The sequence below is a fragment of the Mesoplodon mirus genome, assembly GCF_964341445.2.
Source record: "Mesoplodon mirus genome assembly, chromosome: 11".
NCBI lineage: Eukaryota > Metazoa > Chordata > Mammalia > Artiodactyla > Ziphiidae > Mesoplodon > Mesoplodon mirus.
In genome coordinates, this window is record NC_138987.1 from 36,094,556 (window position 1) to 36,115,132 (window position 20,577).

The 20,577-nt window shown below is 41.5% G+C and overlaps 1 protein-coding gene across 2 annotated transcripts; it reads right to left on the minus strand.

Annotated features, from left to right (window-relative positions):
- Nucleotides 1–655: 655 nt before the first annotated feature.
- Nucleotides 656–19,131, minus strand: DDX17 (DEAD-box helicase 17). 2 transcript variants are annotated; one of them, XM_082634486.1, is made up of 13 exons: nucleotides 18,749–19,131; nucleotides 14,768–14,918; nucleotides 13,980–14,079; nucleotides 13,003–13,136; nucleotides 12,628–12,693; nucleotides 11,091–11,232; nucleotides 10,557–10,717; nucleotides 10,293–10,465; nucleotides 9,838–9,948; nucleotides 9,644–9,705; nucleotides 8,131–8,190; nucleotides 3,907–4,149; nucleotides 656–3,069 (listed from the first exon to the last, which is right to left on the minus strand). In XM_082634486.1, exons 1-13 carry the CDS (start codon nucleotides 18,796–18,798, stop codon nucleotides 2,564–2,566), a joined length of 1,959 nt encoding a protein of 652 aa, XP_082490612.1. In that variant the 5' UTR covers nucleotides 18,799–19,131; the 3' UTR covers nucleotides 656–2,563. The 2 variants fall into 2 exon arrangements, with proteins under 2 accessions (XP_082490612.1, XP_082490613.1); XM_082634487.1 differs by having other exon boundaries at nucleotides 3,913–4,149; nucleotides 18,749–19,130.
- Between the last annotated feature and the right edge of the window lie 1,446 nt (nucleotides 19,132–20,577).

Here is a 20,577-nt window from a genome sequence, read left to right on the forward strand (position 1 = left end):
ATTTATACCTACAAAAGAAACAAGATGGTATCAAAAGGACAATTTACAAACTAAGAATAGTAACATAAGCTCTTAAGCTCTTAGCATCCTGTGCCTGAACATCATACATCTACAAATCTTTCAAGTCTTAACGCAACAGGAATGTGTTCAGAAACCAGCAAGGACATAAATAGAGAGAGCACTGATCCCAAGCAAAAGCCACCAACCTTTTAGATGAGAGAAGTCCACACAATGAATTGTTAGGGAGGGACTGGGGAGAAGCAGCCCCACAGCTTAATATAGAAATCCTATATTATATTGAGTTTCAATCATGACTACATTAGCATCAAATGAGGATTCTTCTGCTCACATTCTGAAGCAAAGGCAGAACCTGAATTATGAGTGGCAGACATAGAGGCAGAAGACTTAACTCTGGAGCTATACAGGAAAAACTACTAGATTTCAGCTGTGCTCAGGCCACAATAGCTTTTGAGTTTGGGGATATGCTGTTATTCTGACTTTTATGATTACAACATCCCTGGTGGAAAAAGGAAAGCAAGCAGCAGACCAAATACTGCTTGCTTGCCCAGAGACCTTTCCCACAAAGGGATGCTTTCAAGACTTGCAAGAGAGTAGGACACCCCCTGTGGTGGCACCTTTGTGTTAAAAAAAAAAAAAAAAAAAAACCAGAATTTTGGTGTAGAAAAAAATGCCTATAATGAACTAATCAGTGCTTAGACGAACTTTTTTTTTGGGGGGGACACTTTGGTTTGAAAGCACAGAGTGGTGTTGCCATGTTTTTCCTGTGCCTACCATCCTCCCTCAGCCTCAACTTCTATAAGGAAGAGAAAAAGAAGTTAAGAAAGAAGAAAGTAGGGGGGGTGGGGTGGGGGGGAGATGTCAAAGTTCTCACATGCATACATTTCAGCTTATGCTGACAACCTACCTGTATGTCGCACATTCAACCACACTTTCAGTACCCCTCAGAAACAATCCCTTCTCTCTCCCTGAAGAATTTTAAGAGGAAAACAAAAACAAAAACCTCAAGTATTTAGATATTTTGATCTTACAAACCAGCAAGCAATCTCAGGCCTAAGCCAAAGAATGCAGTGGAGGCGCCCCCCTTTAACTACACTGTTAATGAACAATATCGATAACAATATTAAAAAATTAAGTCCCACACTAGATACGAAGAGATTTCTGAGGTTGTCTGATCTCCCTGTCCTGTTACAGTGAACACAAGAGCAGAAAATTCTTTCCAGGCCCATCTGCTATATGAAGTCTCAGTAAAACAGTTGGTATTACTATGAAGGGGACAATCTCACCTACCTTTCAGGTGGAGGAAAAGTAAAAGGACTTGGACTTTAGTCCTCTGTAACTTTTCTTAAGCACTACCTACCTGTAAAAAGCTGAGTGCAAAAGGATGCTGAGGAAAATCTGCACCCAAAAGCTGTTACAAAGCACTGCAGAGAACGGGAGTATGAAGAGAGTAGGAGTTGTTAATAAACCCTTAAGACCCTTCAAGATAACTTGGCCAGAAGGGCTGAGTAGCTGGCAAAGGGTTGCTTTTACTCTAGCTCTACAAATACCGAGTTTAAAAAGAAAACCTGCCCACGGAGTATACTGTTTATAATTAAACGTGGTTCTCGCTCTGCAGGTGAATGCATATTTAACTGGTTCATAAATTTCCAGTGAGCATTTATGTTCATTCTGCTCACAGCAGCTGTCTGGTTGGAAAATGAATTTCACAGATGGTCCCTGGTAATACGGGGAAGAAAAATAGGCAGCTTCCACCCAGATGCTGAGATGCTACATTTAACCATTACAATGAACATTTGGGGTTTTTAATTTAAAGGATACACTTAAAAAAACTCAAGACTCAGCAATTTAATTTCTAACCTGACAACTAAAATGGTTATTTTTCAGTAATTGGGAAGGGGGAAGGCAGAGTGTAAGGGAGACAAAGCCAATTCGCAATTAAAAAAAAACCTGTCAAATGCACTTAACAAGTAATCAGCCAAAATGACAATGGCAAAGCACTGTCTTAAAAATTCATCAGGCCTGAGGAACCCTGTCCAGCTTAAAAAAACATTAAAAAGCATTACAGAAAATGTGCAGGGAACTCCCTCTTGGTTTTCTATTCCAGTAACGAGAGCAACTTAAAGCAAAGATGCCGTCTTCTTCTGCAGAATTCAACCCTCTACCCTCCCCCACGACCGCAACTCAGGACAACAAAAAAATGGGCTCCCACAAAAGGGCCTAACACCTTACTTTTTCTTTTAAAGATGAAAAATAGCTCAAACATCCTCAACATGCAAGAAGTTGGGGGGAAAAAATCTCTTCCAGTCGGCTATACATATATATATACTTTTACAAAATCTGTTATTACAGACTGGATCATTTTGGCAGGCAGAAAAAACCTGGCAGTGAATTCTAACTAATCTGCATGAAAGACAAATCACAATGGTTGGGAAAAAAAATTTAAAAAGAAAAAGAAAGAAAAAGGGAGGAAGAAAAAAAAGGAAAAGATAGCGTTCCTTTAAATGTAGTTAAGTCTGCACAAGTCACTACCACCTGAGTGGCTTCATTTACGTGAAGGAGGAGGGGGAGGAGGAGGGGGTGGGTACTGGTAGGCAGTCTGCCCCATGTAACCTATCATATTGGTAGCTCCCGGAGGCTGTGCAAACTGTTGTGACATCAGTGGCTGTGGCTGCTGCCCAGACCGGCCCATCCCACTAAACTGCTGGCTAGAGCTCTGTGAACTTCTCCCAGTTGAGGTGGTGCTACTGGCCCCGTAAGTGCCAGCACCATATTCTTGGGCTGTGTAACCACTCGTGCCATAAGCAGCTGCCCCATAGGTGCCTTGACCATAGGTGTATTGGCCTGCTTGTGCTCCAAAGGCAGAATTTGGACTTCCATAGCCACTACCGTTAGCATAACCGGCTCTATCGGTTTCACCACGATCCCGATAGCTTGCAGAGTCTCTCCGGCCACCATCTTTGACCCCTCGAAGCCTCCGGTCACACTCATCCTGATACATCAGATTGGGATTGTTGGCTGAAGAAGTGGTCCGGTATCGAGAACGACCTCCTGATGAGGACACAAGGAATTTTCAATGCTACATATATGATCCAAACATAACCACATGTAAAAATGCTACTCAGTACAAAAGTATTCAATATTCTTTCTTGATCTCTAATTAAGCACTAGGCCAGCTTCCAAATCAGCACTTTATACTCAAAAGAACGGTAAACATTATTAAAGGATATTCAACTTCTCACCTTTTAGGCTCTTTCTTTATTTGAGGATTACCAAGAAACACACTCTTAAAAATGTAAGAAAAATGGTAAGAACGGTTTAAAAAAACAAAAAAAGGCATGCAGCTAAGTTCATACGACCACGGAGGGATCCTCTACTAGTGCACACCGGTTCTCAAATGTTGCTTTGCACAGCTAACTGCATCAGAATCATCTCACAAGTTTTAGGGAAAAAGTTCAGGTTTCTAGTTCAATTCCAAACCCACTTAAAAAAAACAACTGCATTTTAAAAACCTCGAAGGGAATTCTGATGTAAAGCTTCAACATACAGTAAGTGGGGGGAAAACATCCTATCAAACCTATCAAACTCGTAGGCAGGAAACCCAGATGCTACTATATTTTGCAACTGTCCAATTCAGATCCAGTAACTACGCCTGTCTCTACTACCATGAAATGGTATAAAATTACTGATTTCTCCATATGGAAAACCGAAAACCTAACATACTACTAAGGCTATGACAGGCTCCCAAACTTCATATTGTCTTACTTAGAAGAGATTATGAAAAATTATTCAGCAACATACATTAACCTTCACTGGCTTAAAAGAACAAGGCACAATGAACACACACACAAGATACCTTGGCAGTACCTGGAAAACTCCAGGACTTACCCTTACCCCCTCCTCCGCCGCCTCCTCTGTGGTCCACCAGCTGCATCAGTTTTGGATTGATAGCCTGATTAGCCTCTTCCAGCACTTTGATCAACTCTCTGGCCTGCTTTAAGTTCCCTGGGGTGAAGAAGGTATAGGCGGTGCCCTTGTTGGTGCTACGGGCTGTTCGGCCAATACGGTGCACATAATCCTCTGAACTGTTTGGATAGTCATAGTTGATCACAAACTTGACATCTTCCACATCTTCAAAGCCAACGATGAGTCAGTGTGTAGGTTGATGTGGCAGGGAAAGAGAAGGTAAAGGACATGCCAACAACAGGTGGGAAGCACGAATGCAGATGACAGCAAGAGGAGAGAAGATTAAGTTAGTAACCACTCTGAACAGGAACAAAAAAGACTCATCCCAACAGAGTAAAAGAGGATTAATGATGCTTGGGACATGCAGAGGAAGCGGCATCTTTATCAGCTGTAAAATCCTAAGGAAATCCCATTCAACCATCCGAACTCCTGCCTCTTCTGTATCTTAACCAATATACTACTGACAGGAGTTGTACCAAATTCCAGTTCCATCCTTTTCAAAACTGGAATGTAGAAAGTGGTACCATCATTAAGCTACAAGGCCAAATCACTTCTACTCTGTTGGGAGAAGCCTGGCAAAATCTACCAGTAATATAACAAACTTACCTTTAAACCAGTCACAGAGCAAAAAGAAAAGAAAAGAAAACAAAAGCAAAAACAAAAACTTCATATACTTTATTACTACATTTTCGTGGAGATTTAAGATATTTAGATTAAAATTTTTTTGCTTATATTAAACAAAAACTGCTCAGAGCCAAAGTTGAATACACGTCTTTTCCTTTGCAGAAACATCCGCATTACCTCTCCTCGTTCACGTACCACAAGAGCACATTACACTAAAATTTCACTGTACTACCAAGCCCAGCTCTGCCAAATGAGGTTGTTTTCTCAACTCAAGGTTACTTTAACTCAGTCCTTGCTTCAATTATCAAAGATTGTCTATGTAACCTGGAGAATTAAACAGCCAAAGAGTGTGGGAAAAACCATGAAACCTTGAGACACAAGTTTAATGTTCTGTCCACTGCTGGGAATTGGATTCAATAATCTCCTAAAGCTTAACGTATGTAAATGTTAGTGTAATGCTTTCAGCTAAATGTATATTTTTACCTACTTAAACAAACAAATTTAAGAATATAACAAAGAATCCTAATGTTTTGTGGAAAAAATCTGCATTTTACAAAGAATATTCAGAAAATATCCTAGATAAAACACAGATTTTTGTGATATAAATAATTAAAAAACATTCTCTGTTTGTTACCAGACCGATGCACACTCCCTCCTCCTTTGGGAAACCGCTGCAGCCGATCCCGTCTCTTTGCCTTTTATTTTTGGCGGCCTCCTTTCGAAAACTCCGCCTTCTGACACGGGACCACTGGAGCGCGGGGAGCATGCATCAAGGGTCCGTGGCAGTGAGAAGTCCCCACACACGCTCGCTCTGTGAACTGGCTTAGATGCTTCTCTGTAGCCCCATTTGGTTGCCAAGCGCCGGAGAACCTGGGTTCGGGTAAAAATTTCAGGTCCTCCAACGCCTCCCCCAAGGATAATTGGGGTGATTGTAGAAAAAAATAATTAATAAAAAAAATGTAAGTTACATCCAAAGGGTCAGACTGCATCTATTGCCCAGACTGGATTAATTTCAGGGGGAAAGGGGAGATGATTAAAAAAAAAAAAAATCAGCTGTTGTTAAAGGGCCTGTGAAGAAAGGGGCATTATGTCTGTTTCTTATTACAATAAAGGCTCCTCAGTCTTTACTGACACCTAAAGTCCTGAAATCACACCAGAAAGACGAGAAGGCACTTATCACAGGGGGCAGCGTGAGTCTCCGGCTAGGGTCGTTGATGTAACAAAGGGAAAACAAAAATTTACAGGGCCAGGATGGATGTGAGACGGGGGGAATGGGGAATTATGCTCCATGACCACATCTTCAGGGCTAGGATAATGCTCCTTACTCACTCCCACTGTGTAAGACCACAGGCAGCAGAGCAGGTTGAATTATTGCACTGGATGCACAGATGTGTGCTTTCCTAGCAGAAAGCACTGGGGACTGGAGTCAACAGTTCAGCTATCAACACTTGGGAATACTTCTGGAAGGGTTCAATAGTGGGCAGACATGGTGCAAGTTCTTCATACGAGAAAGGTGTCTTGTGTGTGCACAGATATAGCTGGCTGAGGGCACATAAGAGCAAGCGCAGAATTTGTTTCTCTCCAGTCTAGTCTAGCCTGCCCCGATGTTATTTGTGCACTGTCACAATATTACCTTGGTGTCTTTAGAGAAGATGCTGTTGCAGGGTAAGAAATCAAAAAGTTAATGTTTTGGCCAGCTGCCCAGGGTAAGAACTTTTTGTCTGACAAGCCCTATAACATGGCCTGAATCTCCAAACACTAAATGGGAGGGGCTGAGACTAGTCAATAGGCTCATCTAGAGCTGCTTCGGGCCAATGTAGATTTGCCTCGGCCATGTACTGAGTGATCTGCAGCTGCTATCAAAGCTTCTGTTAAAAAACAAAACAAAATAAATTCAATACTTTTAGTTTAACAGTGTGTAGTTTAAACAAAAAAAGGAAAAATAAAAAATATCCCACTGGAAAGGGAATAAATAGTGGTTTCCTGAGGATGACTATTACAAAATTATGGGAATCGAAGAACTTACCTGAAGGGAACATTTAAGAGGCCATCGCTCGACAGGAAGTGAAAAAAGGCCTGGTGACTCAGCTGAAAATTGCACCCCTGTCTAATGAGGTAGAAGCCTTCACTTTCCAGGATCTTGTAGGACCTTGGTCAGCATTCTGCCATTTTGGCGGGTTTTCCCCTTCCTTTTGATTTTTTACAAGGCAGCAAACAAAGGGGCCCAAAACAAGCACTGATGCTGAGTAACAAGAAACAGACTCAGATACCTTCCCTCTCCCCTCTCTTGGATGAGTGGGGGTGGGATGAAGAGTCTAAGTTATTCTAATGGCAGCCAATTGATTTGGTTCAGAAATGCAGGGGGACATGGAACAAATATTTTAAATTGTCTAGGCAAGATGCACAAAGAAGCTACCAGCACATAGCAAGCCTGTTTAAAAACCACCATCACTGAAAGCTTTTATGTAAACTGCTTTCAGGCCTCAGCCTCTTCTCCCAACAGGTCCAAGTTCTAACCGCACAGATCCAGACATGACCTCAGAGGGCAGAGACAATTTTTCAGTCATGGCTGCAAGTCACCACCTCTGAAGGAGGGAATGATGAGTGCAATGTTTAAAAAGCCTTCATTACTTCTGTATTCCAGTTTGAATACTTGCTCTCTCTATGCTGAATATCATAAGGGAATATGGTGCTTCTCGCCTTCCTGGGCAAGAAATTAGTATCTGTCAATAATTTAACAATATCTTTGTGACAGAAATACTCTATCATTTTTTAAAATATAAGTTTTGAGTTACACCTGTTTTGCTCAGAATAATGGGCTAAAGTACCACAAAATATCTCTGAATACCTTAAATTGTAATGGGTTGAAAACTCCAGAACATCAACTTCTAATTAAGTTCTTAAATTGGAAGACAGCACATCGATGATATGAGTATGGGTGGGAGGAGGGGATAACTGAGTGCTCATGATAGTTTTACTTCAGTAAATTAAATTGGGCAACGCAGATTTAATTGCTGAAAGATATCGTATCTATAGATTTACTAAATCCCAAGAATATGTTAGCATTTATGGAATTGGACATCCGCAGATAGATTGGTAGAGGGGAAAAAAATAACAAGAAATTAGCTTCTAATAGCTACGTTCAATTGGGCTCATTTTATTCACCCAGAATATAGAATAAAACCAGGAAGAAGTTGAGCTGTGCAAATGAACGTCTCCTCTCCCTCTACCGGTTTAAATAAACAGTCATGCCTAGGCCTTGCTGCAGACCAAAGCCTGTTTGTTAGGAGCAGGAAGAGACTTTGAAAATAAAAGGAAAAACCCCCCCAAAAACAAACAAAAAACCCACCAAGGTTAAAAAAAATCATGGGGGGAAGGGGAATCACGTACTTTGTATGTAATTCTTCTCTTTTAAATATTTATCTAAACACACGTATATGCAACTCTAATGTGAAAAGACAAGCAAATCTTTTTAACCAAAAGATACATATACCATTGACAGAGACACCTATCTATACAAACCTAGCCCACGGGAGGCTACATCTGTGGCAATGAGAATGGGAGCCTTTCCAGAACGGAACTCTGTAAAACAAGGATAGTACCATGAAAGCAAGTTATAAAATTAAGGCTACACCGTGATATATCTTAAAAAAATGACCAAATAAACATTCCCAGCTATCTGGCCTTCTTACCCTATCATATTAAAACTTCAAGTAATGGAGTAAGAACATGCCAAGCTCTTTTAAATTTAAAGATAATAGTAATTCTTTTGAAAATATTTATTATACTCACCTTTAGCAGAGGAGCAACACATCAAAAAATTTACCTCTAATAATGAAGTACCATTAAAATGGTGTGGCAATGTGTAACAGAATTAACATGAGCTGGAAATTTTCTTCCCTTAAATTATGACAGCAAAGTTGTCTCCCAAATAAAACAAAACCAAAAGTGGGGTTGGGGGAGGGGGTACGGAAAGGGAGGAAGTTTAAAAGATGTGGAATGGGGCTTCCCTGGTGGCACAGTGGTTGAGAGTCCGCCTGTCGACGCAGGGGACACGGGTTCGTGCCCCGGTCCGGGAGGATCCCACGTGCCGCGGAGCGGCTGGGCCCGTGAGCCATGGCCGCTGAGCCTGCGCGTCCGGAGCCTGTGCTCCGCAACGGGAGAGGCCACAGCAGTGAGAGGCCAGCATACCGCAAAAAAAAAAAAAAAGATGTGGAATGAAAGGAGAAACCATTAACTTTGCCCTGTGAAATAACAGAATATATATACTGGTCTCTGCCCTCAGTTCCTGGCACAGAGCTCCTAAAACCCTTGTAAAACAGGGATGCTAGGAGAATCTTTTATTCTAATACTTAAGTCTTTGACCCTGGTCCCTGAACAAGAGTTCCTAAACAAGAAGAAGAACAAGACAGGAATCTTTGTTCTAGTGAAAAGACACTTGATGGGCTCCAGAATAGCTCCTGGATGGAGGCTGTTCACCAGAAAGACCAAGCCATGATCAGAGAAGCTTGGAACTTTGAGCCCCACTCCGGAGAGAAGAGGAGCGGAGCAGAGAGGGAGACTGAGTTAACGTGATGAAGCCTCCACTAAAATCCCCCAAGTATGGGATGTGGGGAGCTTCCAGGCTGGTGTACATATCTATAAAGACAAGAACTCATTAGATAAAGAAAGGGTGGTCTAAGTGGTGAAAAAGTGGTGTAAAGAGCCAGCACTAATGACCCTGAAGTATGGTGGACATGACAAAAATGCCCCCAATATTCAATTAACTAGAGCAGAGCTAGGCAAACCCTGGTCTTTGGGTCAAATCTGGCACAATGCCTATTTCTGCAAATGAAGTTTTGTTGGAACACAGCCAGGCTGTCTCTTTACAATAATGCCTATGGCCATTTTTGTGCTACAACAGCAGAGTTGAACAGTTGTGACACAAAACACTATACAGTCTGCAAAGCCAAAAATATTTACTACCTGGCTCTTTACAGAAAGTTTGCCAATCCTTGAAACAGAGCATAAGGACAATGCTTAGTTCTGAACTCACCATTAAGTACCCAATCTCTTTCTGGTTGACTCTTGTCTCCATGGATACACATAGCTGGCCAACTGTCAGAAGAAAAGAGCAAAGTACATGTTTGGCATTGTTGAAATATTATACAACATTCACAACATCAATTTAGAAATTCCTACTGAACTATAAAATCTGAGGCAAATTAATTACCTCAGTGCTGCACTCACCCATCTCTGCGCATCCTTCGAGTGAGGTCATCACAGCGTCTTTTCGTCTCTACAAATATTATTGTCTTATTTTCCTTTTCAGCCATTATTTCCTCCATGAGTTGGATCAACCTGAAAACAAGACCAAACAATTCAGTCATCCAGAGAAGACCCCCTACACATCACGCAGAAGCTATGTTTGCATTATCAACCCTCCAAAGCTTTAGTACTTTCTTTTCAAATTACTTTCTCTACAGCTGGTAATTATCAGAACTGGGATTCAAATCCAAGGATCCAGAATCCTTGCCTTTAACCACAAGCTCTGATGAATAATATAAAGAATGGATTGTTAGAAAGCTAGCAATGCTTTTAATGTTTTCAAGCCCAAAAAATACTGGCTTCTGTAACACTTTAGTTTTTGGAGGATTATTAGGAAAGGTTTATCAGCATCATCAAAACAGTGAAATCTTTCATACTTGTGGTCTTTTTCACTTTCCATGCAGACATCCACAATCTGGAGGATGTTGTGGTTGGCACTCAACTCCAGATTGCCTACGTTGATCTGGGTGTAATCACGAAGGAAATCCTCTGCAAGCTGTCTTACTTCTTTTGGCCAGGTTGCACTCCACATTAATGTCTGCCTATCAGGCTATCCGGAAAGGAAAGGAAAGGCTTTCTTTTAGATTAAGTAACTACTACAGGCAAAGGGTATAAGACAACGAATTATCAGCTTTACACACCCTGATTTGGTCAACAATTTTACGAATCTGGGGTTCAAAGCCCATATCAAGCATTCTGTCAGCCTCATCCAGTACAAGGTAAGTACATCGGCGAAGATTTGTCTTTCCTGACTCCAGGAAATCTATCAGGCGTCCAGGAGTAGCTATACAGATCTCGACACCTGTAAAACAAATCCAAAGATCTATCCAACTAAGAATTCTTTATACACTGTTCAAGCCTCAGCAAACTAAGAAGCACCAACTCTGGTGGTTGTACTCAGTGCTGCAGAACACTAACTAAATTTTAACACAGGGCCTGGAAAAGCAGGATGTAACAAAAATTTATGTATAATCATCCAAACCTCGACTAAGTTTAAGTCTCTAGTCACACTGAACTTCCCTAAAATAGCATTTTAACCATATTAGAGAATTGCTAAGCTGCTGAAATACTGATCTCCGCCCCCCAACCAGAATCCACTGTTTTTCAATTTCATTTACAGAAATTGGTAAAATGAGAGAAACTAGTAATTCTTAAACACTAATTTTTTAAATTACCTCTCTCCAAGTCTCGAATCTGGGGACCTTTAGGAGCACCTCCATAAATGCAAGTGCTCTTCAATCTAGAACATTTGCCATAGTCATCAGCCACCTGCTGTACCTGCTGGGCAAGCTCTCTGGTAGGAGCCAGAACTAGACACTAAAACAAACAAACAAACAAACAAATCACTTGAGACACCTATCCCAAGTTTAAGGAGGAAAAAAAAAGTACAAAAAGGTTATTTAATTCTCTATTGTCTAATTTGGTACTTTCAAAGTATGTGATGGGGTGGGGAGTTGGGAAGGCAGGGAGTATAAGAGTGCACTGGAGTGTGGCAAAAATTATGAGAACTAATACTTGGCATGTGGTATGATGGTTGACTTTTGACACAATTCATTACCGTTATGTGTGCTATGTAAGTAGATTTACAGACTGTATTACCTAGTTTTAACTAAACAACTCACTAAATGAGTAAGTAGCTATAAAATATTCCTGCAAAACCATGGATTAAATATTAGAAACAAATTGGGAGACTGGGATTGACATATATACACTAATATGTATGAGAATCTGCTGTACAGCACAGGGAACTCCACTTCGCTGTACAGTAAAACTAACACAGCATTGTAAATCAACTGTATCCCAATTAAAGAAAAAAAATTAGAAACAGATGAACAGGAAATGAGCAAAGCTGACACTTTTCTGACATCAAGTTTAAGCTCTTACCCAGGCACATTAGGCAAAAACAAGGATGACTTACACACAATGTGACAAGAAGTTGGCCAAAAAATACAAAATTAAGACACTTCGAAACAGGTATCTATATACTGTTAACACTGACTCTCACTTGGTGTACTGATCCATTAGACATTAACTAATGACAATAAAGCTAACTCTATTAGCCGTATGGAATACATTACATATTATGTTAATGAAAGGTAATGCATTATTTCTTGTTGTGAATACATTGAGACATGCTATAATAATGTATTCATGAACATATACAGTGAGTGCAAGCTCTATTAAAATAAAGTTAAGAATGTACATTCAAAATGTTTGAAGACCACTACTGAAATCTTACAGTAAATAGCATAAATGAAAATGATCAAACAAGAAAATCACGCTGCTCTATAAACATTTAAAGACGCATCACTTAACCATAAAGAATACACATCCCAAATCCAACTCAGCCACAGGGCAAGGATCTCATTTCATACTTTTTTATCCCTCATAGCATCAATGAGCAATTAAGAATTGCACTTGAATTTAATGCAGAGTAAATGCCTCTATATGAAGGTAATGGGCATAATGGTTAAAAGTACGAGTAGTTCAAATTCAAGCTCAGCCATTTAATTCCTATATGACCCTGGGCAAGTCATTTAATTGCACTGTGTCTAAAATTTATCAGTAAGATAGACATAATCTCTCTTCCAGATACGGAAGGTAGGGTTGAGAATGAAATCTGAGAACATATGTAAAGCACAGTGCCTGAAACACAATAATCATTAAGTTGTAGTCATTCTTAGAAGTGTAAACAAACTGAAACACACTTACAATTGGGCCATCTCCTCTTTCCAAGTAAGGCTGGTGGTTAATATGAACAATAGCAGGCAGCAAATACTGGGGTGGGGGGAAAGAAGGACAGTGTTATACCAAAACTAAGCCATTATATTAATTGTTCTAAATTATCACAGTAATTATCACAGTAATTGATAACACCGAAGTAACTAGGAAAGGGAAAACAGAACTCACAACTGTTACACATATGTGCAATGTATATTTGAACACAAAATGCTTCCACATATTTCAGATAGCTAAAAAAGCCGAAATATTATCCCCATCTGAATTAGAATTAGAGAACATATGGAGTATTTACAATAGCAAAATAAGTTACCACAATATTAAAAATCTTCCTTTGCTGGTACATACCGCCAATGTCTTCCCAGAGCCAGTCTGAGCAATGCCCACCATATCCCGGCCACTAAGAGCCAAGGGAAATCCCTGGCACTGAATTGGAGTTGGTTCTGTGAAGTGCTGATCCATCAACACATCCATTACGTATTCTGTATGAAAATCGATATTACTACTTTAAGTAAAACTAAGGACCCACAGCCAAAAGAAATTTAAAAACCTGTTAAGCTCACTGAAGGGAAGATTTACCCAGCTTTCCATCTCTCCAGGTATTGTTTTTTCCTTCAGTACTGAATCTTTGAGCTGCTAATTACCACTTCTCAAGAAGGCTACTGTCACAGCCATCTACCCTTATCCTCGAAAACTTGAAAACCACTGCTCTCAAGTATTTAACATGGTAATGACTACCACGGTATATGGTAGTCACTTATTGTTTATCTAATTCAAATTTTAACCAGCTGGAAAGCAATTTCATTTTGCTGTTTTCTAAAAGGTAGAGGCAAAATCCCAGGGAAAGATGGGGAAAAAAAGCAAAAAACCCAAAAAAGTTATAAGCAGAGAAAACATGAGCATTAAAAATAAAACAAAACAGGGCTTCCCTGATGGCGCAGTGGTTGAGAGTCCGCCTGCCGATGCAGGGGACGCGGGTTCGTGCCCCGGTCCGGGAAGATCCCACATGCCGCGGAGCGGCTGGGCCCGTGAGCCATGGCCGCTGAGCCTGCGGGTTCGGAGCCTGTGCTCCGCAACGGGAGAGGCCACTGCAGTGAGAGGCCGCATACCACACAAAAAAAATAATAATAAATAAAAATAAAACAAAAACCCCAAACCACAAACACACACACACAAACAAAAACCCCCAAAAACCTTTGTGAAAAGTTTCTACTTGTCTTTTAAACAAAATCCTGAGCCTGGGTCAAAACCTTTAAATAACCTATGACCACACTGACCGTTCAAGCTAAATTAACAATTAAGATACTGGATTGAAAAACACTTACGTGGGAAGTTAGCATGATGGAAGGCAAACACAGGTTTAGGACAAACATCACCTCCTCTCACTGTAATCTCTTTCTTTCGGCGTAGTTCATCAACCTCATACTATGTAAGGCAACAAAGTAAGACAAATCAGTAAACAAGTTATTCTAAACATGCAAAACTTTATGTTCCAATACAGCAGAACAATTATCATCAAATCCACAATTACATTGGAAAATATGTATAACACTTCTTATAGCGCTTTCATATGTGTCCAGCTTCATCCAACTCTGAGTCAATGAAGCAGCTCAGCAACCGTTCCATTTTCCACATGAGAAAAGTTACTCAGAAAGATTAGTAAATTGCCCAAGGCCAGAAGTAGGAAGAGGGAGAAAATGTGGAAGTTAGGACCAAGTGCTCTTTCCTCACACTTTCTTCTGAACAAGTTACCATGTCATGCGTAGAGTCCAAAATAATCATGAGGTTAAAAATACAAACAGGAGTAAAAGCCAATGTTTTGAAATTTTAATTTACTTCATAGATGAAAAGACATGACACCTCATATACAGCTAAAATCACATAACAAATTGGTTGGAAAATATAACCAACAAATGAGAACCATGTAATACATTAGGTATTACTGGTTTCTCTTGTATCAGCAATCCTAACAAGAACCAAGGAAAGTACCACCACACTAGACTAAAACATGTAACAGCAACGGCTGTATATGAGTATACTCTGGCTAATGTACATACTTGGTTCATTACTGTGTATGAAAAAAAAGTGAATGAATAAAACCCCCCAAACTTACCGGAGTCAGCCTTGCCACTTCTGGATGTTCAACATAAAAATTCTTCTCAAACTTGGGGAGCTCACTCAAATCCCACTTCTTTTTACGTAAACGCTCCCCAGGATTACCAAACTTCTTCGGGGGAAGGCCACCACCACCTCTTGCTCCAAATCTAGAAACACCAACATTTTAATCTTGTTAGTGTTTTTAAAGCAAAATGCCTTAGGTGCCATAAAAACATGTAAAAAGATGGGACTCTTAAGATACTACCAGCCCCCTCCAAAAAAATATTTACGTGTAAAGTGCTTAAAACAGTATCTGGCATAGTAAACACTCAGTACAAGCTGGCCTAATTGTGTTCATTTAACAAATAGTTACTGGGTACCAACTATGTACCAGGTACAGTTTTAAGTGGTGCTAGAAATACTGAAGTGAACAGAAGTCTCTACTCTTATGTAATGTTCTGAAATGTAGGTGAGGACATAGAAGTTTAAATTAGGGCAAAATTGTGGACAGGAAGAAAAACAGTTCAAGCGGCTCCATACTTGGAACAGCCTTTGAACCCTTTACCCCTTTATACTGTGATGAGCACTCCTTTTGCCTGCTAATCTGCTAAGGAAAACTACTAGGACCCCTAAAAGACTGGTAGGCTAGTCTTCACCTTTTGTTTATGCTAATGAATGGCCAGGGCAAAAATTTATGATCTTTCCTTCCACTTTATCTCCACCTTTATCTTCTTTCTCCTTTCTGTTCACAGGCAAATAGCACTATTAACTATAAATTTGCTAAAAGAACCATTAATAAGGCTTATTTAAAGTCTTTAAATCTCTATTTAAAAATCAATCTTTTTGCTTTATCTGTCTTTCACAACAGACAAGTTCAACTGGAATACAAATATGGCCACTAGCCGAATTTGATACATTCTACTTTTCCTATAAGAATCCCAACACTAAGATGGTCTTCATTTCTGTATTTCAACCTATTAAAGTGCAGGGCGTTGTCTGATGGACAAATAATATACAGTATGTTTTCATCCCATTTCCTTACTCCTGAAAATACACTGAATTTAATTCTTTTCCACTCTAACTCATTCATATCCTCTGGCAAGTGGTTCCACTTAATAATCAACAGGCAGTATATGTACTAACTATCCTAAAGGGCCTCAATTTCCTGGAATTCAAAATGCTCTTAAAATTCTTTGGCTTAAAGACCCAGCTATACACTTCTCTAAATACACACAAAGATTAATGGCTGGAAATTTTACTGGGACTATTAAATATTTACATTCAAAAGGCAGAACTTGGCTGATTCCATTTATACTACTGTTGATTGATACCTAAGACACCTTCAATATGCCCTCAGGCTTAAGACTGAACAGACCTAAAAACTACATGGATTGACCCCTCCCCCCTCACTTGCAAGTGAAGCAACTAACACAATTTTAAATAAGGTACTCTACAAATAAAAAAGCCAAGTCATTAGATTGTCAGTCTTGTAAAGAATAAAAATGACCCAAGACCAATTTTCAGAGATTGGCTGCCTAATTATATAAATTTATGCGATTCCTAGAAGATGCCATTTCAATGCTGCTGCTCTTGCATTCCAGTGCTACCCAGACCTTAAAATAACCACCTAGAACAGTACTTGAGCCTTTTCTCTTGTATAATTTGAGTATATTTGTGCCACCGTTTAAAGATGCACATATCCTAACCCCCTGCATACCATGCTGCTCATTTAATGTTTTTACCGAGTATTAAGTTTAATTTGGCTTTGCAATACCAGTTTTGAAGATCTGTACATTAACATGCAAAATCAAGCTAGTTTAAATGTACAATGCACATTTGTACTGTCCGTGTACGTACACTACCTCACTCATTCCCCTTTCAAAACAATAATCCATTTCAGCTCTGTTCAGTTCAGAACAGCAGCAATTCAAATAACACAGGAAATTTCATAGTAAAGGTAGAATTAGGGTACAGACCTTATTAAAGAGTGCCATTTTGTTTGAAATGAATTATTTCTAAAGTCTTTTTTTTTTAATGTCATCTGACACTTAAGAGTCAATATGGGTGGGGTAAACTAAGAATGGATCAGTAATTCACTTTTTCTCTTTTCAAATAATGAACTTTTATTATTAAAGCCTATATACAGTAAGATATTAAACCAAACACCCACGGTAAAATACCAACCATTATCAGTACCTTGGTAGTCTCCATGTGCCTATTTCAAGTTTACAATCCCCATCATAACTAGTACCTCGAATTTTAACCACTGCATCGTTTTTTGGTCTTGTCATATTTGTTAGTGTCCTTATATGTTATTCTTCTAGTATAACTTGTTTTACTTAACATTATATTTGTGAATCATCCATGTTGATACAAGTTTTTCTTTTTCACTGTTGTACTGCAGTCTATTGTACGAATTTATCCAGACGTTTGAGCTGTTCCTAATACTGTCATGAAAACACTGTTATAAACATGGATACCGGGGTATGTGTACAGGGTTTCTCTAGGCCTAAGAGTCTAGGGTATAAAGCTTAAGAGAGGAATTCTGGGTCATCTTCATTTTACAGGTAACATTAAGTTCTTTTTCCTAAGTGGTTGTACTGAAATTCACTTCTAAATTTAGCTATACTGTGAAACACTAAGCAAACATTCCACTTACAGCCCTCCGAATTTAATGCTAAAATCAAATATTTTCCTTCATAACAAGGTGTAAGTCAAAGCAATCCTTTTTAGTTAGTGAATTAAGAGATAATTGAGGAGCTTGTGACTAGAAGGTCTGGTACTTGTGTATCTGAACCACAAAACAAAAATGTGTGAGAAAACAGCATTAACAGAATGCCTACTACAGAGACAATTACACACAGTATCTCAACTCTGGAGAACAATGCAAAGGCAATTACTATCCCCATCTTCAGATGAGAAAATCGGCTCACAAAGGTTCAGATCTTGCCCAAAGTCACCCACACTCATATATATATTAAGAAGTGGCGTCACATAAACTTTTTATCCATAGATAAAACTTTTATTACAAAAAAGTAAACAGCATAAGTCAACACGGATCTCTAAAGCAACTTTTTCCTTTAACGGTGTGGGGGGGGCACACATTAAGACTTGAATCTCAGTTATCTGGTAAGACTCCAGGTTTAATCCTGTTAACTTCCAACCCAATAACCGTGGCATTACAGTATCAAAAATTTTCAAGCTAGGCTGAGAAGTTAATGCTTCAGTCCCATTAGAGAAGGAAAAAAAAAAAAGACTGAAACATTAAAAAAAAAAAAAAAAAACCCTGTAATAACGACCAAACCAAAAACTCCCTCCCCCCAAACGACCATTTACAGGGCAAGTAATCCCATCGCTTTGCATTCCAATGTGCTTCCATCCAATTATTTTAAAATACGACTAAAGGTAATTTTTAAATATTTTAAAGACTACCACTCAGCCTCTTAGTCTCTAGTTTCAAGCCAGGTTTCCAGTTCCATGAACAGGGAAGCCATTTCGCGTAAAAGATTTTCCCAGGCTGAACTCGGAGACCTCATCTTCTTCTCTCAGCAAGAACATCCGAGTTTCACGGATAAACACTAGGCCTGGAGAGATCAAATGACTTGCTCAAATCGGCCGGGCTCGAAAGCCGGGAAACGAAGGAGGCCCGGGCTGATTGGCGGCGGCCAGGCCTCCCCTCCTGCTCCCCGCGGGGCTGAGGCCGGGCCGCGCCGCGCCACGACGACCGTCCGCAAGCAGGGGCTGGGGCGTCGCCAAGCCACCGCCCCCCCTGCCGGGTCACCAGTGACCCGGGGGCCCAGGCCCACCCAGAGGCCCGCGCTCTAGACCGGTATTACGTCCCGGGTCGCCTCGCCTCCCACAGTCGGGAGTGTTGCTCCCACGCTCGTAGTCAGCTCTAAAGTCTTCCGCTCGACCGCAGGCTGCGGTCTCCTCAGGAAGCAACCTCCTCCCCGCCCCGCGTGCACACAAGGCCTTTCCTCTCCTCCTCCCCCCTTACCCTCCACGGTCACGATCCCGGTCCCGGTCCCCAAAGCCGCCTCCGCGCATGGTCCCAAATGGATAGAGATCTGGGAGCGGGGCACGGATGGCCGGGCTCGGGAGGGCCTGCGGCTCCGGTCTAGTGACGACCGATGGCGGCGGCGCCTCCGCTGTTGGGGCGGCGGCAGGCGCGGCGCTTTCTCGCTCCGACGCGCTGTCTCCCGTCGCAGACGCCACCGTCGCCGCCTCTCTCGTCGGAGACGGGAGCAAAACACAGAGAATCGGGGTTACAGAAGCAGTGGGTAGGTTTGGCTACGCTCAAACCCGGCAGTGCCGCGGTTTAGACGTCTCCTTCCTTCCCAGCGACTGCACAAAATGGCGGCCGGCACTGAGACTGCTCCAGCTTAACGCTACGTACGCCGGAGACGATACGTAAACAACGTCTCGGAATAGCCCGCGGGCTTCGCAGAGTACTACGGGTATTCTTGGAAGCATTTTACGTCAGTTGCGGAGGCGGGCGCACTTTGCGGTCGGGAGCAGAAAAACAAAGTACGGATCAGGCGTAGAGTTCTCGCACTACCTGAACCAGAACTAGGGGTAGGGAGGGGAGGGGGAGAGCGACGTAACATTCTTTGCGTCGTTAGCCGGCCCACTATTGCGAAGATGCGCAGTGTGCGTAACGCATTTTGTTTAGAGAATAGAGGATATTGCCGGGTTCCGACACGGGACGGAATACTGGCCTGCTTGTGTAAGTTTCCTTGCAGAGACAATAACTGTCCTCCATATTGAAGGCGTCAAGTTTCAGGGTCTCCAGGTGTCAAACTCCCACGAGCGTCTTCAGGGTCCCTGGCTGGCTCTCGAAGATGGTCCTGCCAGCCATCTGGCCCCGCCGCCCTGGGCCTTGCGAGTCTGGCCGCGCGCCCCGGCGCCATTTCCTATCAGTTGCTTCTCGCTGCGCTGTCGCCGGCGGCCATGATGGATGTCCGTTGTCGGTTCTTAGGGGAGTTGGTCAGGCGCCAACGTCCCAGCTGAGTTAGATCACTCTCTGCTACGCTTGGTTCACGCTGGAGTGCATTTTCTGAACAGAATATTTACACTGTCCCCGGCTGAGCACAGTTAGCTAACAAAGAACCGAAATGTGGGTGGAGACCCTCTTAAGGTAGACGCTGAGGCCCCTTGGCCGCCATTAAATGGCGCTGCCTCAGGAGGCCCGTGGCAGGCCCCTAGTGCCCTCCCGAGACGAAAAGATTTAAAAGCGGTGGTCGTGAGACCCTGAAAAGGTGAAGGCATAAGTACATGTTTTTAACCAGGCTAGGCTGCCTTCCTCTCTCAGTTCCTTCTAAGATGACTTCCTTCTCCCTACCTGCTTCCTTCTCTCTCTTGCTGCACTTTAAAGTCTCGTAAGCTTGGCCAGACAGCGTCACAGAATTGTCAGCTGCTAGAGCCCTTGCAGAGCAGCTCGCTGAACGTCTCTCTTATTTCTACAAATGGGTGAAGGGGGAGGAGATTTGAGGTCCCTCATTGTGGGGGCTAAGTGATGTCTCCTTTTCCGTTCTGAGTGCTTCCCAAGTTATTGGAAAAGTAGCATAAGGAAAGGAGTTTTGTGACGAGTCATGCAGCTGTCTTAGACCATAGACAAGATCGACAATCATGGATTCATTGGACAAGTGTTGAAGACCTAATGGTCCAAGCACTGTGCTAGGCACTGCGGCTCAGCAATGAACAAATGAGTCCCTGTGCCTGTGGATTTTACACTCTAGTGGGGAGATAGACAATAAATGTCAGGCAGTTGCTAACTTAAATAAAAATTAAAGGCATAGAAAAGGGATAGTGTATGTGTGCCTGTGG